The sequence below is a fragment of the Salvelinus fontinalis genome, chromosome 3 (assembly GCF_029448725.1).
Source record: "Salvelinus fontinalis isolate EN_2023a chromosome 3, ASM2944872v1, whole genome shotgun sequence".
Taxonomy (NCBI): Eukaryota; Metazoa; Chordata; class Actinopteri; order Salmoniformes; family Salmonidae; genus Salvelinus; species Salvelinus fontinalis.
Genome location: NC_074667.1, coordinates 61,190,561 through 61,216,457, shown reverse-complemented (window position 1 = coordinate 61,216,457; position 25,897 = coordinate 61,190,561). Strand labels below are relative to the sequence as shown.

The 25,897-nt window shown below is 41.3% G+C and overlaps 2 protein-coding genes across 5 annotated transcripts in view; one reads left to right on the top strand and one right to left on the bottom strand.

The window, feature by feature from the left end:
• LOC129851267 (calcium-binding mitochondrial carrier protein SCaMC-3-like) overlaps positions 1-17,238 on the bottom strand; it is a 22,921-nt gene extending 5,683 nt beyond the window's left edge. The window contains exons 1-4 of one of the 3 annotated variants that reach the window (XM_055917686.1): positions 16,285-17,238; positions 4,336-4,462; positions 3,980-4,067; positions 1-47 (exon numbers count right to left, since the gene is read on the bottom strand). The exon at positions 1-47 is cut by the window's left edge and continues 65 nt beyond it. In XM_055917686.1, coding sequence (XP_055773661.1) covers positions 1-47; positions 3,980-4,067; positions 4,336-4,462; positions 16,285-16,503 — 481 coding nt within the window. In that variant the 5' untranslated portion in view covers positions 16,504-17,238. The remainder of the gene's footprint in view (positions 48-3,979; positions 4,068-4,335; positions 4,463-16,284) is intronic. The other 2 variants (XM_055917688.1, XM_055917687.1) reach the window with 2 other exon arrangements.
• LOC129851268 (regulator of G-protein signaling 4-like) lies at positions 17,214-25,897 on the top strand. 2 transcript variants are annotated; one of them, XM_055917690.1, is made up of 5 exons: positions 17,214-17,300; positions 22,175-22,243; positions 22,758-22,810; positions 23,105-23,268; positions 23,540-25,897. In XM_055917690.1, exons 2-5 carry the CDS (start codon positions 22,185-22,187, stop codon positions 23,705-23,707), a joined length of 444 nt encoding a protein of 147 aa, XP_055773665.1. In that variant the 5' UTR covers positions 17,214-17,300; positions 22,175-22,184; the 3' UTR covers positions 23,708-25,897. The 2 variants fall into 2 exon arrangements, with proteins under 2 accessions (XP_055773665.1, XP_055773664.1); XM_055917689.1 differs by lacking the exon at positions 17,214-17,300 and adding an exon at positions 17,833-20,097.

The window sequence follows — 25,897 nt, the reverse complement described above, 5'->3', positions numbered from 1 at the left end:
CTCGCCACTCATCCCAGTCGATGGTCATGTTACCATCCCTGTCAATACTGACCAGAGACAGACAGAATGTTACACACAGCACGACACGTACACACACACAGACACATAGCACTACACGTACACACACACAGACACATAGCACGACACGTACACACACACAGACGGACAAACACACACACACAGACGGACAAACACACACACGGACACACACACACACGGACGGACAAACACACACACAGACGGACAAACACACACACGGACACACACACACACACACACACGGACGGACACACTAGGGCTGACCCCATTTAGTGGACTGGTGGATTGTTCGGGTTGACAGGCTGTTGGTCACCGACATTTCTTTAGTCCAGCAGTAGCACATGATTATATCTTGTTTTTGTACAAGACAACGTCTGATTGGCTCCTGTCTCAGTGGACTAATCCATTGTGGAGGCCGTGGGGGTGGCACAGTCCATCACTCTAAGACGTGATACTGAAATTGTATATGGTTATATTATGTAAAATAATGTTATATATTATCTATTATTATTATTATTATTATTATTTCATAACAAATGCTCTTTCTCCCGCGTCGGATACGGTCGCTGTCCGCGGTCCTGAAACATAATCTTCAGTGCTCCGTAGAATTGGCACCTTTCCCTGACAACAAGTTGACCAGCAGATTGGGATTGAGAACAATGTGGCGGAGGCAGCAGCAGCAGCAGAGACGAGGAAACAGCCCTTCCCTTGACCCTAATTGTCTAAGAACATTGAGGAGAGAGGAAACTATTTAACTAGATCTATAATCAATAAATGTACCAGGCTTTATAAATCATCCGTATATATCTCTACAGAAAGGAGACAGATCCTGCTTCCGTCCCCTGTTTGAGTGTGTGTTTAACAGCCTACTGATTCCATGAGCACCAAGGCTCACGCAACGGCAAAATGTTGGATAAAGTCATTTCACAGATTCGGCTGTTTTTAATCTTTGCTGTAATAAAGTCTTTACAAATGTTTTCCGTTAGAACAGACTGTTATTACTTATAAGATATTTAGTGTTGTTTACACTGTTCCAAACAGGCAGAACATTTACATTGTAGTCTAACAGCACCTGTTTGTCACACATAATACACACGCAGCTCTCGCTCCTAAACCTTCCTTCATCTGGATCTCCTGTAGTTTCCACAACTAAGTCAAATGTCTTCCACAGATCTGACTTCCCCTTTCCCTCCTGAGCAACCAGTAAACATTAGACTGTTTCCAGTTTTCTTTCTCACGTCCTCCGCATCCATTTTGTTGTCACGTGTTACTGTGTTTGGAGTTTGTTATAACCAGTTTATTGATGTGATTATAGGCTATAGGTCAAGGTCCTATTGGTCACATGCATGCGATGCATGTTTCACATAAAGAGAGCAAGGTTTGAGGGATTAGGGAATGTTGTTCCTAATAGGAACAAGGGTTGAGGGAATAGGGAATGTTGTTCCTAATAGGAACAAGGGTTGAGGGAATAGGGAATGTTGTTCCTAATAGGAACAAGGGTTGAGGGATTAGGGAATGTTGTGGGTTGAGGGAATAGGGAATGTTGTTCCTAATAGGAACAAGGGTTGAGGGAACCAGGGAATGTTGTTCCTGATAGGAACAAGGGTTGAGGGATTAGGGAATGTTGTTCCTAATAGGAACAAGGGTTGAGGGATTAGGGAATGTTGTTCCTACTAGGAACAAGGGTTGAGGGAACCAGGGAATGTTGTTCCTGATAGGAACAAGGGTTGAGGGATTAGGGAATGTTGTTCCTACTAGGAACAAGGGTTGAGGGAACCAGGGAATGTTGTTCCTGATAGGAACAAGGGTTGAGGGATTAGGGAATGTTGTTCCTAATAGGAACAAGGGTTGAGGGATTAGGGAATGTTGTTCCTAATAGGAACACGGGTTGAGGGATTAGGGAATGTTGTTCCTAATAGGAACAAGGGTTGAGGGATTAGGGAATGTTGTTCCTATTAGGAACAAGGGTTGAGGGAATAGGGAATGTTGTTCCTAATAGGAACAAGGGTTGAGGGATTAGGGAATGTTGTTCCTAATAGGAACAAGGGTTGAGGGATTAGGGAATGTTGTTCCTAATAGGAACAAGGGTTGAGGGAATAGGGAATGATGTTCCTGATAGGAACAATGGTTGAGGGATTAGGGATTGATGTTCCTAATAGGAACAAGGGTTGAGGGAATAGGGAATGATGTTCCTGATAGGAACAATGGTTGAGGGATTAGGGAATGATGTTCCTAATAGGAACAAGGGTTGAGGGAATAGGGAATGTTGTTCCTGAACAAATCAGGTTATTTCGTTAACAGAACTTTTCAGTCAGAAACAAGTAAGAAACTAAATGGCTGAAATGACGTCACAGCTTCAGCGCAGACAATACACTCTCAGCTGTGGTGCCTTTTCTCTGCATTAGGAGGAGAGAGAGACAGGACAATAAACTCTCAGCTGTGGTGCCTTTTCTCTGCAGTAGGGGGAGAGAGAGACAACACAATACACTCTCAGCTGTGGTGCCTTTTCTCTGCAGTAGAAGGAGAGAGAGACAGCACAATAAACTCTCAGCTGTGGTGCCTTTTCTCTGCAGTAGGGAGGAGAGAGAGACAGCACAATAAACTCTCAGCTGTGGTGCCTTTTCTCTGCAGTAGGGAGGAGAGAGAGACAACACAATACACTCTCAGCTGTGGTGCCTTTTCTCTGCAGTAGGAGGAGAGAGAGAGACAGGACAATAAACTATCAGCTGTGGTGCCTTTTCTCTGCAGTAGGGAGGAGAGAGAGACAGGACAATAACCTCTCAGCTGTGGTGCCTTTTCTCTGCAGTAGGAGGAGAGAGAGACAACACAATAAACTCTCAGCTGTGGTGCCTTTTCTCTGCAGTAGGAGGAGAGAGACAGGACAATAAACTCTTAGCTGTGGTGCCTTTTCTCTGCAGTAGGAGGAGAGAGAGACAACACAATAAACTCTCAGCTGTGGTGCCTTTTCTCTGCAGTAGGAGGAGAGAGACAGGACAATAAACTCTTAGCTGTGGTGCCTTTTCTCTGCAGTAGGAGGAGAGAGAGACAGGACAATAAAATCTCAGCTGTGGTGCCTTTTCTCTGCAGTAGGAGGAGAGAGAGACAGGACAATAAACTCTCAGCTGTGGTGCCTTTTCTCTGCAGTAGGAGGAGAGAGAGACAGCACAATAAACTCTCAGCTGTGGTGCCTTTTCTCTGCAGTAGGAGGAGAGAGAGACAGCACAATAAACTCTCAGCTGTAGTGTCTTTTCTCTGCAGTAGGGAGGAGAGAGAGACAGCGTGCGCCAGTCCCACAGACACTTTTTTTAACACAGTGTGACCATCGGGCTCTTTCTTGAGTCATTTGTACGTCTTAATAATTTAGTCAAAACAGTGTGCTTAAAGCATCAGACAAGCTCAGTGCACATGGTTTTATTCAAACACATGTGTCTCTGTCTATATATGGAAAAATAAGTTTCAACATTTCAACTGATCGATTGGTCAAAAGAACAGGACGACTCTCGGGTCGACCAAGACAACCCTAGAAGACACACACATACACTTGCATGGACCGACGCAAACAACACACGGATGGACACACACCCACACATGCATGGACGAACACATAAGCACGCACGCACGCGCGCGCGCGCGCCACACACACACACACACACACACACACACACACACACACACACACACACACACACACACACACACACACACACACACACACACACACACACACACACACACACACACACACACACACGCGCATGGACGGACAAACTCATGTAAACTCACACTCGCAAACATAAAAGTATAATTGTCTGAATACTCAAATTGTAGAATACAAAAGCCATTCTACAATTCATACTAGACTGTGCAATTACAGCATAGATATAACCAGAGTAGACTGTATCATTATAGCGTAGATATGAGTAGAGTAGATTGTACAGACCTCTTCATGATCGTGGCAGCCTCCTTCAGACTCACAGCTATTCCCAGAGATTGAAGGGACTGCTGAATCTCTGATACATCTATTTCACCTGCAAACACAGTATCCACGGCAGAGTTGGTGTCTGTATTTGATTGTGTATTTCAGTGTGTATTTTATTCACATATACCTTACGTACGTACGCAACACAAGAACCCAGTGAGCTTTGCAAAATTGGCTATATTGTATATTTGCATCAAGTTACAAATTGCAGGTCTGCACACGTCTGCGTATTTTGGCTAGACAACTACAGAGACTCTCCATTTAGCTGTAATTCTGGAGCCCGTACATATGTAGGGTTCATATGTATCTTTACAAACCATCATTGTTGCGGTCCAGGCTGCGGAACATGAGTCGCAGCTCTTGCTCGTGGGAGCGGAGGTATTGCCTGAACTCCTGGAAGTCCAACTCTCCATCATTGTTGCTGTCCCCCTCCTTGACAATCTGCTGGGGAGGGGGCACAGAAGGGGGGTGGAGAGGGAGTGGGGGGGGTGGAGGAGCGGTGTAGGGGCAGAGGTGGTGGTGGAGAGGGGGTGGAGAGGGGAAGGGGGAGGAGGAGGTGGTGGGGTTGAAGAGATGGGGGAGTGGAAAGGTGGTGGGGGGGCACAAGGTGGAAGGGTGGAGAGGGAGATGGAGAGGGAATGGAGAGATGTGGGGTGAGGAGAGAGAGGAGAGGAGAGGGAGGAGGAGATGAAGAGATGTTGGACGAGGAGAGAAAGAGGAGAGGTGGGGGAAGAGGAGATGGACAGGGAATGGAGAGATGTTGGGCGAGGAGAGAGAGAGGAGAGGTGGGGGAGCAGGAGATGGAGAGATGTGGGGCGAGGAGAGAGAGAGGAGAGGTGGGGGAGGAGGAAAGGGAGAGATGTGGGGCGAGGAGAGAGAGAGGAGAGGTGGGGGAAGAGGAGATGGAGAGTTGTGGGGCGAGGAGAGAGAGAGGAGAGGTGGGGGAAGAGGAGATGGAGAGATGTGGGGCGAGGAGAGAGAGAGGAGGGGTGGGGGAGGAGGAGATGGAGAGATGTGGGGCGAGGAGAGAGAGAGGAGAGGTGGGGGAAGAGGAGATGGAGAGTTGTGGGGCGAGGAGAGAGAGAGGAGAGGTGGGGGAAGAGGAGATGGACAGGGAATGGAGAGATGTCGGGCGAGGAGAGAGAGGAGAGGTGGGGGAGGAGGAGATGGAGAGATGTGGGGCGAGGAGAGAGAGAGGAGAGGTGGGGGAGGAGGAGAGGGAGAGATGTGGGGCGAGGAGAGAGAGAGGAGAGGTGGAGGAGGAGGAGATGGAGAGATGTGGGGCGAGGAGAGAGAGAGGAGGTAGAAGAGTTGCCAAAATGGTTAGGAACAGGAGAAAGTGGTGGATGGAATGTTATTGTGGAGGTGAAAGTGGGGAAGAAGATGCAAAGCCAGCCAGATGCACAGACAAGAAGCAAAATCAATACACTGAAACTGACAGACAACCTGAGAAAGACAGAGTTACAAACCACTCTGAGGTCAATACACTGAAACTGACAGACAACCTGAGAAAGACAGAGTTACAAACCAATCTGAGGTCAATCCTGGGTCAGTCACATTACATCACAGACACATTGACATTTGATGCATTCCAAATGGTACCCTATTTAGTACACTACTCTAGACCAGAGACCATTCCTCCTATATAGTGCACTACTCCTGACCGTAGTAAGTAAGTAGCCTTGGCTTGATCAAGCCGGAACAGCTCAAAGAGGCAGGAACCTATTTTCTGTTTCTGTAGGGTGAGGCAGTTTGATGTACCAGTACACCCCCTGGACAGGACACTAGTCTATCTCCTGTTTCTGTGGTGTGAGGCAGCTTGATGTACCAGTACGCCCCCTGGACAGGACACTAGTCTATCTCCTGTCTCTGTAGCGTGAGGCAGCCTGATGTACCAGTATACCCACTGAACAGGACACTAGTCTATCTCCTGTTTCTGTGGCGTGAGGCTGCTTTCACCCCCTGGAGACAGGACACTAGTCTATCTCCTGTTTCTGTTGCGTGAGGCTGCTTTCACCCCCTGGACAGGACACTAGTCTATCTCCTGTTTCTGTGGTGTGAGGCTGCTTTCACCCCCTGGACAGGACACTAGTCCAGGACACTAGTCTATCTCCTGTTTCTGTGGTGTGAGGCTGCTTTCACCCCCTGGACAGGACACTAGTCTATCTCCTGTTTCTGTGGTGTGAGGCTGCTTTCACCCCCTGGACAGGACACTAGTCTATCTCCTGTTTCTGTGGTGTGAGGCTGCTTTCACCCCCTGGACAGGACACTAGTCTATCTCCTGTTTCTGTGGCGTGAGGCTGCTTTCACCCCCTGGACAGGACACTAGTCTATCTCCTGTTTCTGTTGTGTGAGGCTGCTTTCACCCCCTGGACAGGACACTAGTCTATCTCAGGGCCTGACCCCCAATCGATCTAATTAATGCTCTCTTTGGTATGACTCAGCCGGAGATCAAACTCCCAACCCTTCAATCTCAGGGCGGCCACTGAGTTGGTCTTTTGACCGCAGCATAGGGCAAGATGTAGTGCACTATATAGGGAATAGGGTGCCATTAGAGACTCAAGCCGATGTTTGTTAGTCATGGACACAGTAGGCCTGCTCTATAAATCTAGTCCTTCACACAGCTCCAGTCAACCTGTCTGTTTACCAACCTCCCACCAGCCCTACTCCCTCGTTAACAACAGAGCATTTTTCTCCCCTGCAGTCATGCAGCACACACACACACACACACACACACACACACACACACACACACACACACACACACACACACACACACACACACACACACACACACACACACACACACACACACACGTGTTGCCATATGTAACAGGGTCACAACTCAGCACAAATAACATTCCACAGGAAGAGGAGGAGGAGGGGGAATGGAGGATGAAGAGTAGGAAGAGGGGAAAGGAGATAGGGAATGGAAGACCATGAGGAGGGCAGAACGGGAGATGAGGAAGATGAGGAGAGGAAAGAAGGAAAGGTAGGATGAGGGGAGAGAAGGCAGAGTTCTGGGTTGTCGTCAGGGCAACAACAATAATACTCTCTTCATGAAAAAGTACTACACAAAACCTCTTCTATGCAGAGACCTGTAGTGAATGTGTAGTTTACTCAAGATACACAAGAAGAGTTGTGTAGTGTTCAGTAGGAAAACAGTCATGTTTCCAGTAGTAATCAGGTAGAGTTGTGTAGTGTTCAGTAGGAAAACAGTCGTGTTTCCAGTAGTAATCAGGTAGAGTTGTGTAGTGTTCAGTAGGAAAACAGTCGTTTCCAGTAGTAATCAGGTAGAGTTGTGTAGTGTTCAGTAGGAAAACAGTCGTGTTTCCAGTAGTAATCAGGTAGAGTTGTGTTGTGTTCAGTAGGAAAACAGTCATGTTTCCATAGTAATCAGGTAGAGTTGTGTAGTGTTCAGTAGGAAAACCGGCGTTTCCAGTAGTAATCAGGTAGAGTTGTGTAGTGTTCAGTAGGAAAACAGTCGTGTTTCCAGTAGTAATCAGGTAGAGTTGTGTAGTGTTCAGTAAGAAAACAGTCGTGTTTCCATAGTAACCAGGTAGAGTTGTGTAGTGTTCAGTAGGAAAACCGGCGTTTCCAGTAGTAATCAGGTAGAGTTGTGTAGTGTTCAGTAGGAAAACAGTCGTGTTTCCATAATAACCAGGTAGAGTTGTGTAGTGTTCAGTAGGAAAACAGTCGTGTTTCCAGTAGTAATCAGGTAGAGTTGTGTAGTGTTCAGTAGGAAAACAGTCGTGTTTCCAGGAGTAATCAGGTAGAGTTGTGTAGTGTTCAGTAGGAAAACAGTCATGTTTCCATAGTAACCAGGTAGAGTTGTGTAGTGTTCAGTAGGAAAACCGGCGTTTCCAGTAGTAATCAGGTAGAGTTGTGTAGTGTTCAGTAGGAAAACAGTCGTGTTTCCATAATAACCAGGTAGAGTTGTGTAGTGTTCAGTAGGAAAACAGTCGTGTTTCCAGTAGTAATCAGGTAGAGTTGTGTAGTGTTCAGTAGGAAAACAGTCGTGTTTCCAGTAGTAATCAGGTAGAGTTGTGTAGTGTTCAGTAGGAAAACAGTAGTTTCCAGTAGTAATCAGGTAGAGTTGTGTAGTGTTCAGTAAGAAAACAGTCGTGTTTCCATAGTAATCAGGTAGAGTTGTGTAGTGTTCAGTAAGAAAACAGTCGTGTTTCCATAGTAATCAGGTAGAGTTGTGTAGTGTTCAGTAGGAAAACAGTCGTGTTTCCATAGTAATCAGGTAGAGTTGTGTAGTGTTCAGTAGGAAAACAGTCGTGTTTCCATAGTAACCAGGTAGAGTTGTGTAGTGTTCAGTAGGAAAACAGTCGTTTCCAGTAGTAATCAGGTAGAGTTGTGTAGTGTTCAGTAAGAAAACAGTCGTGTTTCCATAGTAATCAGGTAGAGTTGTGTAGTGTTCAGTAAGAAAACAGTCGTGTTTCCATAGTAATCAGGTAGAGTTGTGTAGTGTTCAGTAGGAAAACAGTCGTGTTTCCATAGTAATCAGGTAGAGTTGTGTAGTGTTCAGTAAGAAAACAGTCGTGTTTCCAGTAGTAACCAGGTAGAGTTGTGTAGTGTTCAGTAAGAAAACAGTCATGTTTCCAGTAGTAATCAGGTAGAGTTGTGTAGTGTTCAGTAAGAAAACAGTCGTGTTTCCATAGTAATCAGGTAGAGTTGTGTAGTGTTCAGTAGGAAAACAGTCATGTTTCCAGTAGTAATCAGGTAGAGTTGTGTAGTGTTCAGTAGGAAAACAGTTGTGTTTCCATAGTAATCAGGTAGAGATTTTCACTACTTGATGTTGCTAGTAAATAAGTGGTCAAAACACTACAGCTGTAAAGCTGTAAAGAGCCTTTTCGCGACCACAGAAGAAGACAAAACAGGAAGTAGTTGGTTATTGTTCGCTAGCTACTGTTTTTGACAATCCTTCGTCATCCTGTCTTCCATAGCCGCTATGCTGGCACCATCGGTAAGTTCAACTTTCCTATATGCTTTATGAGTTACTTTCATGTCGTTGTTTAGCCGTTTTATATCACTTTTACCAGATCAAAAGGATTACAAACCAAAACGGTCTTGTGTTCATCCTAGCTCTTTGCTAGTCCCATTGAAATATAGCTACGTAGCCTCTGTTTTCATCATGCTAGCTATGAAGTATTTGTGTTTGTATGCAAATGTACATTATGTTCATATTGCCATACTTACCCATTCTACTTAGCTCTTTTGACCTGTTGCCAAGAAGGCCCTTGACATAAGAAGACTGAAGGCCATTGTTGGTCAGATTAACATTGTTTATAAAATATATATATATGTGTTGTTTTATGTGACCTCTGTTAGCGGATGTGACCTCTGTTAGCGGATGTGACCTCTGTTAGCGGATGTGACCTCTGTTAGCGGATGTGACCTCTGTTAGCGGATGTGACCTCTGTTAGCGGATGTGACCTCTGTTAGCGGATGTGACCTCTGTTAGCAGATGTGACCTCTGGTAGCGGATGTGACCTCTGTTAGCGGATGTGACCTCTGTTAGCGGATGTGACCTCTGTTAGCAGATGTGACCTCTGTTAGCAGATGATTGATAATGGCTTATAATTGGTTGTCTCTTGTCTTTATTTTTGCCAAAAATGATGTGGTGGACAAATGTGGCTGCAACACAAAAGACGATGTGGAGACAGTTTACGTCAAAGGGATTAACAAAAGTATATCTATTGTAATATGTTATGTAATGTAATATGTAATGTAATATGTTATGTCATATGTAATGTAATATGTAATATGTATTGTAATATGTAATATGTAACATGTATTGTAATATGTAACATGTAATATGTTCTGTATGTTCTGTAATATGTATTGTAATATGTATTTTGTAATGTAATATGTAATAAGTGTGTAATAAGTATTGTAATATGTTATATGTTATGTAATATGTTATGTAATATGTAATGTAATATGTAATGTGTATTGTAATATGTAATATGTTATGTAATATAATATGTTATGTAATATGTATTATATAATGTAATATGTAATGTAACGTAATATATGTAATATGTTATGTAATATGTATTATAATATGTAATATGTTATGTAATATGTTATATAATATGTAATGTAATATGTAATGTGTATTGTAATATGTAATATGTTATGTAATATGTAATATATAATGTAATATGTAATGTAATATGTTATGTAATATGTATTATAATATGTAATATGTTATGTAATATGTTATATAATATGTAATGTAATATGTAATGTGTATTGTAATATGTAATATGTTATGTAATATAATATGTTATGTAATATGTAATATATAATGTAATATATGTAATATGTTATGTAATATGTATTGTAATATGTAACATGTTATGTAATATGTAATGTAATATGTAATGTAATATGTTATGTAATATGTAATGTAATATGTTATGTAATATGTATTGTAATATGTAATATGTAATGTAATATGTAATGTAATATGTTATGTAATATGTAATGTAATATGTATTGTAATATGTATTGTAATATGTAATATGTTATGTAATATGTAATGTAATATGTAATATATTATGTCATATGTAATGTAATATGTTATGTAATATGTAATGTAATATGTATTGTAATATGTATTGTAATATGTAATATGTTATGTAATATGTTATGTAATATGTAATGTAATATGTTATATATTATGTCATATGTAATGTAATATGTTATGTAATATGTAGTGTAATATGTATTATGTTATGTAATATGTATTGTAATATGTAATATGTTATGTAATATGTATTGTAATATGTTATGTAATATGTATTGTAATATGTAATGTAATATGTAATGTAATATGTATTGTAATATGTAATGTAATATGTTATGTAATATGTATTGTAATATGTAATATGTTATGTAATATGCATTGTAATATGTAATGTAATATGTAATGTAATATGTTATGTAATATGTAATGTAATATGTAATGTAATATGTATTGTAATATGTATTATGTTATGTAATATGTATTGTAATATGTAATGTAATATGTTATGTAATATGTATTGTAATATGTAATGTAATATGTAATGTAATATGTATTGTAATATGTAATGTAATATGTTATGTAATATGTAATGTAATATGTAATGTAATATGTTATGTAATATGTATTGTAATTTGTAATGTAATATGTAATGTAATATGTATTGTAATATGTAATGTAATATGTTATGTAATATGTAATGTAATATGTTATGTAATATGTATTGTAATATGTAATATGTTATGTAATATGTATTGTAATATGTAATGTAATATGTATTGTAATATGTAATGTAATATGTAATGTAATATGTATTGTAATACGTAATATGTTATGTAATATATAATGTAATATGTTATGTAATATGTATTGTAATATGTATTATGTTATGTAATATGTATTGTAATATGTAATGTAATATGTTATGTAATATGTATTGTAATATGTAATGTAATATGTAATGTAATATGTATTGTAATATGTAATGTAATATGTTATGTAATATGTAATGTAATATGTTATGTAATATGTATTGTAATATGTAATATGTTATGTAATATGTATTGTAATATGTAATATGTTATGTAATATGTAATGTAATATGTTATGTAATATAATATGTTATGTAATATGTAATATATAATGTAATATGTAATGTAATATATGTAATATGTATTGTAATATGTAATATGTAATGTAATATGTATTGTAATATGTAATGTAATATGTAATGTAATATGTAATTCATGTTATCTTTTTTAAATGCTATTACGTTTGTAGAAGGTTATTATGTCTTGTTTGATGATATTAATTCCAGTTAGAAACTAGAGGAAGTAACATGTTCACTGGCCAAGTAGTGACACAGGAGTGAAACAACAGTGATTTTGAGTAGACAAACAGTAGTAAATGGGTCAGTTTTCAAGTAATTCAAAAGGGTTTATGTAGGAAATTAAACAGGATCAGGAGGAATTCAGTAGTGATCAGTAGTGACACAACCCCAGTTGAGAGAGAGAGAAAGAGCTAAAGAGAGACAGAGAGAAAGAGAGAGAGACACAGAAAAGACAGAGAGAGAGAGAGAAAAGACAGAGAGCGAGAGAGAGAAAAGGCAGAGAGCGAGAGAGAGAAAAGACAGAGAGCGAGAGAGAGAAAAGACAGAGAGAGAGAGAGAGAGAGAGAGAGAGAGAGAGAGAAAAGAGAGAGAGAGAGAGAAAAGAGAGAGCGTGAGTGGGAAAGGTTAAATGCTTTCTCGGCTTACCAACTCTCTCCTTGAACTAAAATAGGGAACGTACTCTCACCGACACACGTGAACACAGACAAAACACCACTGTGTGTTTGTCTGCTACACTCTTTCTGCCAAGAGAAACAGCCATAAACTGATAGCGGGAGGTGTGTGTGTGTGTTGTGTGTTGTGTGTGTGTGTGTGTGTGTGTGTGTGTGCGTGCGTGCGTGCGTGTGTAGAACAAAGTCAACAGTAACACATTCAAACACACAAAACAATGCCCTATAGCTCTCCAACAGAATGGTGATTTAGTAGACTTAAGGCCAGGCCTATACTGTCTGTGTCCAAAATGGAACCCTAAATTACCTATGTAAAAGGAATAAAGTTCTATATGGGACACAGTCTTAACTGTGAGCAGTGTTTGACTTGGGCAGGATCTTACCGGAGCTGAGGACCGGCACCGGCTTTTATACTGCTTCAGTTCATGCACCTCTCTTACCTATAATAGCCTATATACAAATATATTAGCTTGGAAATATAGTGGAGTTCCTGCAACTACTAAACTAACGTGGACTTTAAAAAAAGGTTACCTTACAAAAGGTTAAGAGTGTTTTTTTATGAAGATTGTAATAAAAACCCTAACAGGAAGTGTTAGGATACCTAATGTAGGCCTATAACTGTCACTGATGGATAAGGAATTAAAATACACATATTGGTTTTGGGACATTGATTTTGAGTGACATTGACAATATTAATAAAAATAGATGTGTAATTTTTTGGAGTAAATGTTTAGGCAATAATTAAAAGGATTCCACCCTGTTCACTGTAAAACATATGGAAATGTGTTTGAATCATAGCAGACAAGGAACTGTGGCAGATAACTTATGACCACTGTGAATCTGATAGCAGGGAAGGAGGTCTCCCCACCCAGAGTGGGGGGAAACCGTTGGGCTTGCAATAGATGGTGTAACATATAGCAGGATATGATAAGCAATGTATTGGTATGGATTATTCTTGTATACAATTGATGTATCAGTGTGTATTATATAGTCATTCAGGGTGGATTGTTAGGTGAAAATGATCTGTTAATTGAATGATTACAATATTCCGCCCTGAAACATATAATTGTATGGAATTGATTAGAATGTATAAAATCCTAATCAATAAATGTGTAGTCCTAGTCAGAATTAGGGTAAAGACAATATGTCTGTATGGTATTTTAAACACAGACTGTCTGAGCTCGGTGCCGACCTGACTAGAGATTTGGGAGAGAACAGGGAGTACGTGTCAAGGACAAGGTCACTAATCTCTGTCGGCTGGGTAGTGAGGCAGTGTGTGCGTAGCAGGACATTGTGGGCGTCTGTTTGTGTGCATGTGTGGGCATGAGAAGTCAGTATAAAATGTATTGTTTTGTATTCTTGACTTTAGAACGTTCCCGTGAATAAACCTTTTTAACTATTTTAGTCTGTTTCATTCGACCAGGATCTTACAAATTCTGGTTTGCAGACTGAGTAATATAAGTAAATTGGGTTATGAACCTGGAGAACAATATTCTCCTATCAGTTACCTATCTTCATATAGCCTGGTAGTCTCAGGAGGTTACCTATCTATCTTCATATAGCCTGGTAGTCTCAGGAGGTTACCTATCTATCTTCATATAGCCTGGTAGTCTCAGGAGGTTACCTATCTATCTTCATATAGCCTGGTAGTCTCAGGAGGTTACCTATCTATCTTCATATAGCCTGGTAATCTCAGGAGGTTACCTATCTATCTTCATATAGCCTGGTAGTCTCAGGAGGTTACCTATCTATCTTCATATAGCCTGGTAGTCTCAGGAGGTTACCTATCTATCTTCATATAGCCTGGTGGTCTCAGGAGGTTACCTATCTATCTTCATATAGCCTGGTGGTCCCAGGAGGTTACCTATCTATCTTCATATAGCCTGGTAGTCTCAGGAGGTTACCTATCTATCTTCATATAGCCTGGTAGTCTCAGGAGGTTACCTATCTATTTTCATATAGTCTGGTAGTCTCAGGAGGTTACCTATCTATCTTCATACTTCATATAGCCTGGTAGTCTCAGGAGGTTACCTATCTATTTTCATATAGTCTGGTAGTCTCAGGAGGTTACCTATCTATCTTCATATAGCCTGGTAGTCAGGAGGTTACCTATCTATCTTCATATAGCCTGGTAGTCTCAGGAGGTTACCTATCTATCTTCATATAGCCTGGTAGTCTCAGGAGGTTACCTATCTATCTTCATACTTCATATAGCCTGGTAGTCTCAGGTGGTTACCTATCTATCTTCATATAGCCTGGTAGTCTCAGGAGGTTACCTATCTATCTTTATATAGCCTGGTAGTCTCAGGAGGTTACCTATCTATCTTCATATAGCCTGGTAGTCTCAGGAGGTTACCTATCTATCTTCATATAGCCTGGTAGTCAGGAAATTACCTATCTATCTTCATATAGCCTGGTAGTCTCAGGAGGTTACCTATCTATCTTCATATAGCCTGGTGGTCTCAGGAGGTTACCTATCTATCTTCATATAGCCTGGTAGTCTCAGGAGGTTACCTATCTATCTTCATATAGCCTGGTAGTCTCAGGAGGTTACCTATCTATCTTCATATAGCCTGGTAGTCTCAGGAGGTTACCTATCTATCTTCATATAGCCTGGTAGTCTCAGGAGGTTACCTATCTATCTTCATATAGCCTGGTAGTCTCAGGAGGTTACCTATCTATCTTCATATAGCCTGGTAGTCTCAGGAGGTTACCTATCTATCTTCATATAGCCTGGTAGTCTCAGGAGGTTACCTATCTATCTTCATATAGCCTGGTGGTCTCAGGAGGTTACCTATCTATCTTCATATAGCCTGGTGGTCTCAGGAGGTTACCTATCTATCTTCATATAGCCTGGTAGTCTCAGGAGGTTACCTATCTATCTTCATATAGCCTGGTAGTCTCAGGAGGTTACCTATCTATCTTCATATAGCCTGGTAGTCTCAGGAGGTTACCTATCTATCTTCATATAGCCTGGTGGTCTCAGGAGGTTACCTATCTATCTTCATATAGCCTGGTGGTCTCAGGAGGTTACCTATATATCTACATATAGACTGGTGGTCCCAGATGTGTTAGTGCTTTTGCCAGCTCCATTGCTGTCATTGTCAAGACATGTTTGGCATGATAGCACAAACTGACTGGCACTCAGGCTACCTTCGTATAGCCTATACCAGGGATGGGCAACTGTAGTCTCCGGGGCCCTGATTGGTGTCAAATGTTTGCCCCCAGCCCCAGCTAACACACCTGACTCCAATAATAAACTTTATTTGTCACATGTGCTGAATACAACAAGTGTAGACTTTACCGTGAAATGCTGACTTACAAGCCCTGAACCAACAGTGCAGTTCAAGAAGAGTTTAAGAAAATATTTAACAAATAAACTAAAGTAAAAAATTACAAAAAAGTAACACAATAACATAACAATAAAATTGTAATTAGTTTAACCAGCTGTGTTTGCTAGGGATGGGGGAAAGTGTGACACCACTCAGCCAGAGGACTGGAGTTGCCCACCCCTGGCCTTTACTGTGGAATTCAGCGCCCTGCTCTTGTCTGAGCCTAATACAATACATATCCAATCTACCCCCAGCAGACTACTGTCTGACCTGTAGAGGAGTCCAATAGAACAGAACAGAGTAGGATAGAATATGGAAGAGGTGAAACAGTATGGGTGATGCAGATACACGGGGGGATCCTCATCAGTGACATCACACACACACACACACACACACACACACACACACACACACACACACACACACACACACACACACACACACACACACACGCACGCACGCACACACACACACACACACAACAGGCAATTAGTGGCTGGTGATGGCTAGGGGGAACCCCCACCGTGTGAGTTTAGGCTATAGCCAAACGTTTCACGTAAAAAAAACGTTATTCGTGATCATCATCAAGGTATACCGAATGACAGCCGAGTCTTTACCCGGGCTCGTTGGCTGCTTACCCGGTCCACGGCGCGGCGGGAGAGTCCACGTTTCGCCAACCCCACCCGGAGCTCGTGGATATCGATGACTCCATCACTGTTCAAGTCCAGTTCGTCGAACAGTTCCACCCATTTCTTCTCCCTCTCCGGGTCGACATCCTCCTGGCAGCGGGCCTGGGTCCTCCAGCCCCGGGGGATCCGAGCCCCCGGCTGACCCATGCGTAGTGACGGTTGGCTGCGTCGGTTAGATCCGGGTGGAATAGCCTATAGAGTCATCGACGTCCGGATGTCCAAATCGGGATAGATGTTTTGTAGTTGTAATATTCAGACTACTCAGCCAGTCAGTAAATCTCTCGAGAGAAGGACAGAAACAGATGTGCAGATTAAAAACAATCGAACGATGGACCTCACGACGCGTTCCCACTCGCAGTCATGCTATACATGTTATACATAATCTCAAAGTTTTAACATCCGTTTTTATTCCGTAATTGGTTGTAAATAGTTGTTTATTTATCCGTCAAGAAACCAGGAAGCGACGGTAACCTAACATAGTAGTAAAGACAGAAAGCCCTTCCTTCTTTCGGTGCTTTAGAACGGAGCGTGGCAAACTGCCAGAACCGAAACCTTAATCCAGTGTCAAATTCATCTCGGTAACGGATATGCCTGAGACGTTCAAAGATTAGGCCTGTACATGTCGTCCTCTTGTTTTTTTGGGGACGCACACCAACCCCGGGGGTTTGTAATGCACCGTCCTGACGTAGTTATCCGTCCGAATGTGACAGCAAATGCGCGCTTTGCAAATAGTTGGTCTGTGTCGGGTCGCTGTCATGCGAAGAAGATATTATCTCGGCCAATGCTGCTAATGTAGCCTTGCTTCACGTGAGAAACCGCCGTCGTCGCGTCAACTGAGAAAGTGAAGCGTCGAAGGAATGTGTTGTCTTGAGTCTGCGCCGTAGCCCCCTGTAGACGACCAGGGACAAGCCTTTAGTTCAGTCCACACACACAAAGACCCCAAGGTGAATTGAAAAACACCGTTGAAACGGTCTCGTAGTCAATGGTGGGACTCGCTCTCATAATACAATACTGAACTATCGTAGTAGGAGTTCTTGAGTCTATGACAGTTGATTGACGCTGTACATTTTCTATACCACGTGTTGTGATGTATATGATGTTTTATTTCAGTACATTATGAATCACTCTGTGTTGGACGGGTGCCAGGAATGCCCCTTTATAAACCATGTTTGCAACAATAACATGGTCCTGTGTTGCAGTAACACTCACAGATAGGGGCGCACACATGCTCAGATAAAGTCAAGTGGTCTTCTCAAACAAATGTCCACGCACACACCCAACCATCTGGCTCATCAACTAGTCACACCTGTTACAACTACTCACACCAGGTACAACTACTCACACCTGTTACAACTGGTCACACCTGTTACAACTAGTCACACCTGTTACAACTAGTCACACCTGTTACAACTAGTCACACCTGTTACAACTGGTCACACCTGTTACAACTAGTCAGACCCGTTACAACTAGTCACACCCGTTACAACTAGTCACACCTGTTACAACTAGTCACACCTGTTACAACTAGTCACACCTGTTACAACTACTCACACCTGTTACAACTACTCACACCTGTTACAACTACTCACACCTGTTACAACTAGTCACACCTGTTACAACTACTCACCTGTTACAACTACTCACACCTGTTACAACTGGTCACACCTGTTACAACTAGTCACACCTGTTACAACTACTCACACCTGTTACAACTAGTCACACCTGTTACAACTAGACACCTGTTACAACTAGTCACACCTGTTACAACTACTCACACCTGTTACAACTACTCACACCTGTTACAACTAGTCAGACCTGTTACAACTAGTCAGACCTGTTACAACTAGTCACACCTGTTACAACTAGTCACACATGTTACAACTACTCACACCTGTTACAACTAGTCACACCTGTTACAACTAGTCACACCTGTTACAACTAGTCACACCTGTTACAACTAGTCACACCTGTTACAACTACTCACACCTGTTACAACTAGTCACACCTGTTAAAACTACTCACACCTGTTACAACTACTCACACCTGTTACAACTAGTCACACCTGTTAAAACTACTCACATCTGTTACAACTAGTCACACCTGTTCCAACTAGTCACACCTGTTCCAACTAGTCAGACCTGTTACAACTAGTCACACCTGTTCCAACTAGTCAGACCTGTTACAACTAGTCACACCTGTTCCAACTAGTCAGACCTGTTACAACTAGTCACACCTGTTACAACTAGTCACACCTGTTCCAACTAGTCAGACCTGTTACAACTAGTCACACCTGTTCCAACTAGTCACACCTGTTACAACTACTCACACCTGTTACAACTACTCACACCTGTTACAACTAGTCAGACCTGTTACAACTAGTCACACCTGTTCCAACTAGACACACCTGTTACAACTAGTCACACCTGTTCCAACTAGTCAGACCTGTTACAACTACTCACACCTGTTACAACTACTCACACCTGTTACAACTAGTCACACCTGTTACAACTAGACACCTGTTACAACTAGTCACACCTGTTACAACTACTCACACCTGTTACAACTAGTCACACCTGTTCCAACTAGTCAGACCTGTTACAACTACTCACACCTGTTACAACTAGTCACACCTGTTACAACTAGTCAGACCTGTTACAACTAGTCACACCTGTTCCAACTAGACACACCTGTTACAACTAGTCACACCTGTTCCAACTAGTCAGACCTGTTACAACTACTCAGCTGTTACAACTAGTCACAACTGTTCCAACTCATCACACCTGTTCCAACTATTCACATCTGTTACAACTAGTCACACCTGTTAAAACTACTCACATCTGTTACAACTAGCCACACCTGTTACAACTCGTCACACCTGGCACTCTCTCTCTCTTGTTTTCACACACATTTGTTATGTTCTATCCTCATGGGGACCTAAAATGTTTTTCTTTTCAAAATCCTATTTTCCCTAACCCCTAACCCAAAACCCTAAACCAAATCACCTAACCCTACTCTACTAACCCCGTACCCTAATTCTAACCCTAACCCCTAAACTTTAAATAACCTTTGTCATCATGGGGAAGTGGGAAATCTCCCCACAAACCAAGCCGCACGCACACGCACAAACACACTTTCCATAGTTGGAGTGGGGAGGCCAGTGTATCACCTGTTCGTCTGTCATCACCCCTCTCTCTGGTGAATGGACTTTTCCATCACACTGACTGGTTGGCTGAGAAGTGAGAACACACACGCTGACAGACTGGCCAGTCGATCTCTGACACACACTGTCTCCTGATTACCTCATTGTGTGTGCTGGCCCGTCTTTCTTTTCCCGGTGTTAACGGTTCCGGTACATTAACAGCCAGCTGTTGTCGGAGCGCACGTACACCTCCTCTCTTACATTACCCTCCATCTCTCCCCCATCCGTCCATCTCCCTGTCCGTCCATCCTCCTCACTCATTCTGTTCTCAGATGTGTGGTAGATGAACATGTGTGATAAGCAGGTATATTAAAGGGACTGATACACTGTAGGGAGTTAGTTTGTGCACATTAGTTTGTGCACAGACACAGAACAGGAAGGAGCACACAACAGGACAGGAAGGAGCACACAACAGGACAGGAAGGAGCACACAACAGAATAAAACAGCTGGTTTCACATTTTTTGTTTGTTTCATTAATTTCCTTCCCACCTTCTAAAATGTGTAAAGGACTGTCCTCCCTTCCCTCGTCATGCTTGGAGAAGTGAGTATGGAAGTGTGTAGTACTGTATGTAGTGTGTAGTACTGTATGTAGTACTGTATGTAGTGTGTAGTACTGTATGTAGTACTGTATGTAGTATGTAGTACTGTATGTAGTGTGTAGTACTGTATGTAGTATGTAGTACTGTATGTAGTGTGTAGTATGTAGTACTGTATGTAGTGTGTAGTATGTGGTGTGTAGTGAGTAGTATATAATGTGTAGTGTGTAGTATGTAGTACTGTATGTAGTGTGTAGTGTGTAGTATGTAATACTGTATGTAGTGTGTAGTGTGTAGTATGTAGTACTGTATGTAGTGTGTAGTATGAAATGTGTACCACAGGAGGTTGGTGGCACCTTCATTGGGGAGGATGGGGCCGTGGTAATGACTGGAGCAGAACTAGTGGAACGGTATCAAATACATCAAACACATAGTTTCCATGGTTTCCAGGTGTTTGTTGCCATTCCATTTGCTCCGTTCCAGCCATTATTATGAGCCGTCCTCCCCTCAGCAGATTCAACTGGTATGTAGTGTGTATTGTGTATTGTGTAGTGTGTAGTATGTATTGTGTAGTATGTAGTGTGTAGTGTGTAGTGTGTAGTATGTATTGTGTAGTATGTATTGTGTAGTATATAGTGTGTAGTGTGTAGTATGTATTGTGTAGTGTGTAGTATGTATTGTGTAGTGTGTAGTATGTATTGTGTAGTGTGTAGTATGTATTGTGTAGTGTGTAGTATGTAGTATGTATTGTGTAGTATGTATTGTGTATTGTGTAGTGTGTAGTATGTATTATGTAGTGTGTAGTATGTATTGTGTAGTGTGTAGTATGTATTGTGTAGTGTGTAGTATGTATTGTGTAGTGTGTAGTGTGTAGTATGTATTGTGTAGTATGTATTGTGTAGTATATAGTATGTATTGTGTAGTGTGTAGTATGTATTGTGTAGTGTGTAGTATGTAGTATGTATTGTGTAGTATGTAGTATGTAGTATGTATTGTGTAGTATGTATTGTGTAGTATGTATTGTGTAGTGTGTAGTATGTATTGTGTATTGTGTAGTGTGTAGTATGTATTGTGTAGTGTAGTATGTAGTGTGTAGTATGTATTGTGTAGTGATAGTATGTATTGTGAATTGTGTATTGTGTAGTGTGTAGTATGTATTGTGTAGTATGTAATGTGTAGTATGTATTGTGTAGTATGTATTGTGTATTGTGTAGTATGTATTGTGTAGTGTGTAGTATGTATTGTGTAGTGTGTAGTATGTATTGTGTAGTGTGTAGTATGTATTGTGTAGTGTGTAGTATGTAGTATGTATTGTGTAGTATGTAATATGTATTGTGTAGTGTGTAGTATGTATTGTTGAAGGTTGATGTGATTGTCGAAGCAGAAGGTTGCTGTGATTGTCGAAGCAGAAAGTTGCTGTGATTGTCTGAGCAGAAGGTTGATGTGATTGTCGAAGCAGAAAGTTGATGTGATTGTCAAAGCAGAAGGTTGATGTGATTGTTGAAGAATTTTACATTTACATTTACATTTAAGTCATTTAGCAGACGCTCTTATCCAGAGCGACTTACAAATTGGAAAGTTCATACATATTCAACAGAAGGTTGATGTGATTGTCGAAGCAGAAGGTTGATGTGATTGTCGAAGCAGAAGGTTGATGTGATTGTCGAAGCAGAAGGTTGATGTGATTGTCGAAGCAGAAGGTTGATGTGATTGTCGAAGCAGAAAGTTGATGTGATTGTCGAAGCAGAAGGTTGCTGTGATTGTCGAAGCAGAAGGTTGCTGTGATTGTCTGAGCAGAAGGTTGATGTGATTGTCGAAGCAGAAGGTTGATGTGATTGTCGAAGCAGAAGGTTGATGTGATTGTCGAAGCAGAAGGTTGATGTGATTGTCGAAGCAGAAAGTTGATGTGATTGTCGAAGCAGAAGGTTGATGTGATTGTCGAAGCAGAAGGTTGATGTGATTGTCGAAGCAGAAAGTTGATGTGATTGTCGAAGCAGAAGGTTGATGTGATTGTCGAAGCAGAAGGTTGATGTGATTAGATTTTTAGATATAGAGCACAAACTAAATGTGTGTGTGTTCCAGAGCAAAGGGGATGCGGGTGAAGTTGAGCCACCTGGCTGACAAACAGGAGTGGACACATCACAAACACAGGTAGCCTGTCTGTCTGTCTGTCTGTCTGTCTGTCTGTCTGTCTTTCTGTCTATCTGTCTGTCTACCTGGCTGACAAACAGGAGTGGACACATCACAAACACAGGTAGCCTGTCTGTCTGTCTGTCTACCTATCTGTCTGTCTGTCTACCTATCTGTCTGTCTGTCTGTCTGTCTGTCTGTCTGTCTGTCTGTCTGCCTGGCTGGCTGACAAACAGGAGTGGTCACATCACAAACACAGGTAGCCTGTCTGTCTGTCTGTCTGGCTGACAAACAGGAGTGGTCACATCACAAACACAGGTAGCCTGTCTGTCTGTCTGTCTGTCTGTCTGTCTGTCTGTCTGTCTGTCTGTCTGTCTGTCTGTCTACCTATCCACCATTCTACACCAGTGAGCTACTGCAGTCTTGAGTCACGTCAGGAACTGTGGGATTTAACTGACAAAAAAGTGATCATTTTCATCAGAACTTCTCCCTAATCTCTATCTTTCTCTCCATAACCTCATGACTCTTCTAAAAGGGTCCATGAGGACAGGACTCTTCAGGGTCTGGAGTCTCTACTCAACGGCAAGAGTAAGATCTATTCCATCTCTTCTCTCTCTCCCTCTTATTTGTCCCCTCTCTCTTCTATCTCTCTTCCTTTTCTCTCCCGCTCTCATTCTTTCTTCTCTCTCTATTCTATCTACCTCTCTCTTCTCTCCTTCTTTTCACTCCCTCTCAATCCCTATCTCTTTCTCCCTCTGCCTCTTCTCTCTTTCTCTCCCTCTCTCCTTATCTTCTCTAACCTCTCTCTCTCTAATTACACTGATACGTTTCTGTGGCAATGTATAGTTTGACTTGTTGAAATGCCCCCCTCCCCCCTCCCAGTTGGCCAGAAAGCTTTCCTCTGGTTCCTGCAGTCTGAGTTCAGTGAGGAGAACCTGCAGTTCTGGTTGGCCTGTGAGGAGTACAGGGTTACCCCCCCATGGCAGCAGGGGGCCAAGGCCCAGTCTATGTACTGCCAGTACATCAACCCTGGTTCACCACAGGAGGTAGGTGGAGTGTTGTGTAGATGCTGTCTAAATGTTGTATATACAGTTTACAGACGTTGTATAGATGTTGTGTGAAGGTTGTATAGACATTGCTTGAATGTTGTAGAAGCAAGTAAGCCTTGTCTGAGCCAGAACAGTCCAGAGGGTCAAGAGCCCCCCATTTCTCATATTTCTGTAGCTTAAGGAAGCTTGATGTTAAGTACACCCCCTGGACAGGATGCTAGTGAAAGTTGTACAGGCGCTGTCTGAACATTGTGTGTGATGTCGCCAGGTGAACCTGGATGCTGAGACCAGGGAGGCTCTACTGAGAGTGATGGAGGAGCCTGCAGGCGACACATTCCACGAGGCCCAACAACACGTCTACCACCTGATGGCCAAAGACTCTTATCCTCGCTTCCTGCGCTCCCCACACTGCCTGGAGGCCCTTAGGGTTCCTTAGATATTCCACAGCGCCACCTGCTGCCCCGGAGGACCACACAACATAATAACAAGCTGTGTTATATGACTACATTCGAACTTATACCATTTATATTTATACTCAAGTCTTAGTATACACTCATATGTGAGTAGTAAGATGTTTGTGTTTATCATAAATGTGGAATAACTATGGTATGTGTCCATGCAGTTCTTAATCAAGTGTTTTGACAGGAAATGAGATCATGAGTATTCTAGTCAAATCAAATTGGTCACATACACATATTTAGCAGATGTTATTGGTCACATACACATATTTAACAGATGTTATTGGTCACACACACATATTAGCAGATGTTATTGGTCACATACACATATTTAGCAGATGTTATTGGTCACATACACATATTTAGCAGATGTTATTGGTCACATACACATATTTAGCAGATGTTATTGGTCACATACACATATTTAGCAGATGTTATTGGTCACATACACATATTTAGCAGATGTTATTGGTCACATACACATATTTAACAGATGTTATTGGTCACACACACATATTAGCAGATGTTATTGGTCACATACACATATTTAGCAGATGTTATTGGTCACATACACATATTTAGCAGATGTTATTGGTCGAATACACATATTTAGCAGATGTTATTGGTCGAATACACATATTTATCAGATGTTATTGGTCGAATACACATATTTATCAGATGTTATTGGTCACATACACATATTTATCAGATGTTATTGTCCGAATACACATATTTAACAGATGTTATTGGTCGAATACACATATTTAACAGATGTTATTGGTCGAATACACATATTTAGCAGATGTTATTGGTCGAATACACATATTTAGCAGATGTTATTGGTCACATACACATATTTAACAGATGTTATTGGTCGAATACACATATTTAGCAGATGCTATTGGTCGAATACACATATTTAACAGATGTTATTGGTCACATACACATATTTAGCAGATGTTATTGGTCACATACACATATTTAGCAGATGTTACTGGTCACATACACATATTTAGCAGATGTTATTGGTCACATACACATATTTAGCAGATGTTACTGGTCACATACACATATTTAGCAGCTGTTATTGGTCACATACACATATTTAGCAGATGTTATTGGTCACATACACATATTTAACAGATGTTATTGGTCACACACACATATTAGCAGATGTTATTGGTCACATACACATATTTAGCAGATGTTATTGGTCACATACACATATTTAGCAGATGTTATTGGTCGAATACACATATTTAGCAGATGTTATTGGTCGAATACACATATTTATCAGATGTTATTGGTCGAATACACATATTTATCAGATGTTATTGGTCACATACACATATTTATCAGATGTTATTGTCCGAATACACATATTTAACAGATGTTATTGGTCGAATACACATATTTAACAGATGTTATTGGTCGAATACACATATTTAGCAGATGTTATTGGTCGAATACACATATTTAGCAGATGTTATTGGTCACATACACATATTTAACAGATGTTATTGGTCGAATACACATATTTAGCAGATGCTATTGGTCGAATACACATATTTAACAGATGTTATTGGTCACATACACATATTTAGCAGATGTTATTGGTCACATACACATATTTAGCAGATGTTACTGGTCACATACACATATTTAGCAGATGTTATTGGTCACATACACATATTTAGCAGATGTTACTGGTCACATACACATATTTAGCAGCTGTTCTTGCAGGTGTAGGGAAATGCTTGTGTTCCTAGCTCCAACAGTAGTATCTAACATTTCACTGAGTAACTAGTCTTACTAGATGCTCTTCTATAGAGGGAGTTATAACTGTATTACTATTATAAACATGTATGTGCCCAGGATTACGTGTATGTGCCCAGGATTACGTGTATGTTCCCTCGGATTACATGTATGTGCCCAGGATTACATGTATGTGCAGAGTTCATTGGATCGCATGCTGAACTAGAGTGAAATGTAGCCTAAACGAGAAACCTGTCTACTTTATGTTGTGGGGAGGTTAGGGCTGTACATTTCCCCTAACTTAACAGAAATCCTGGTTGGAAGATTCCCTGTCATCTGAATGGAGCTCCTCAGATCTTCCCTGTCTTCTCTCTACTGTTCTCTATCTGTCCAATAAAACCACCAAAAACACA

What these genes read in the sequence shown, in the direction of transcription:
- LOC129851268 (XM_055917689.1), top strand. Translation starts at nt 20,054, where the DNA reads ATGTGTAAAGGACTGTCCTCCCTTCCCTCGTCATGCTTGGAGAA. An exon ending in TGGACACATCACAAACACAG is followed by an intron (nt 22,244 to 22,757) that starts GTAGCCTGTCTG and finishes CTCTTCTAAAAG; the next exon opens with GGTCCATGAGGACAGGACTC. An exon ending in ACCCTGGTTCACCACAGGAG is followed by an intron (nt 23,269 to 23,539) that starts GTAGGTGGAGTG and finishes TGATGTCGCCAG; the next exon opens with GTGAACCTGGATGCTGAGAC.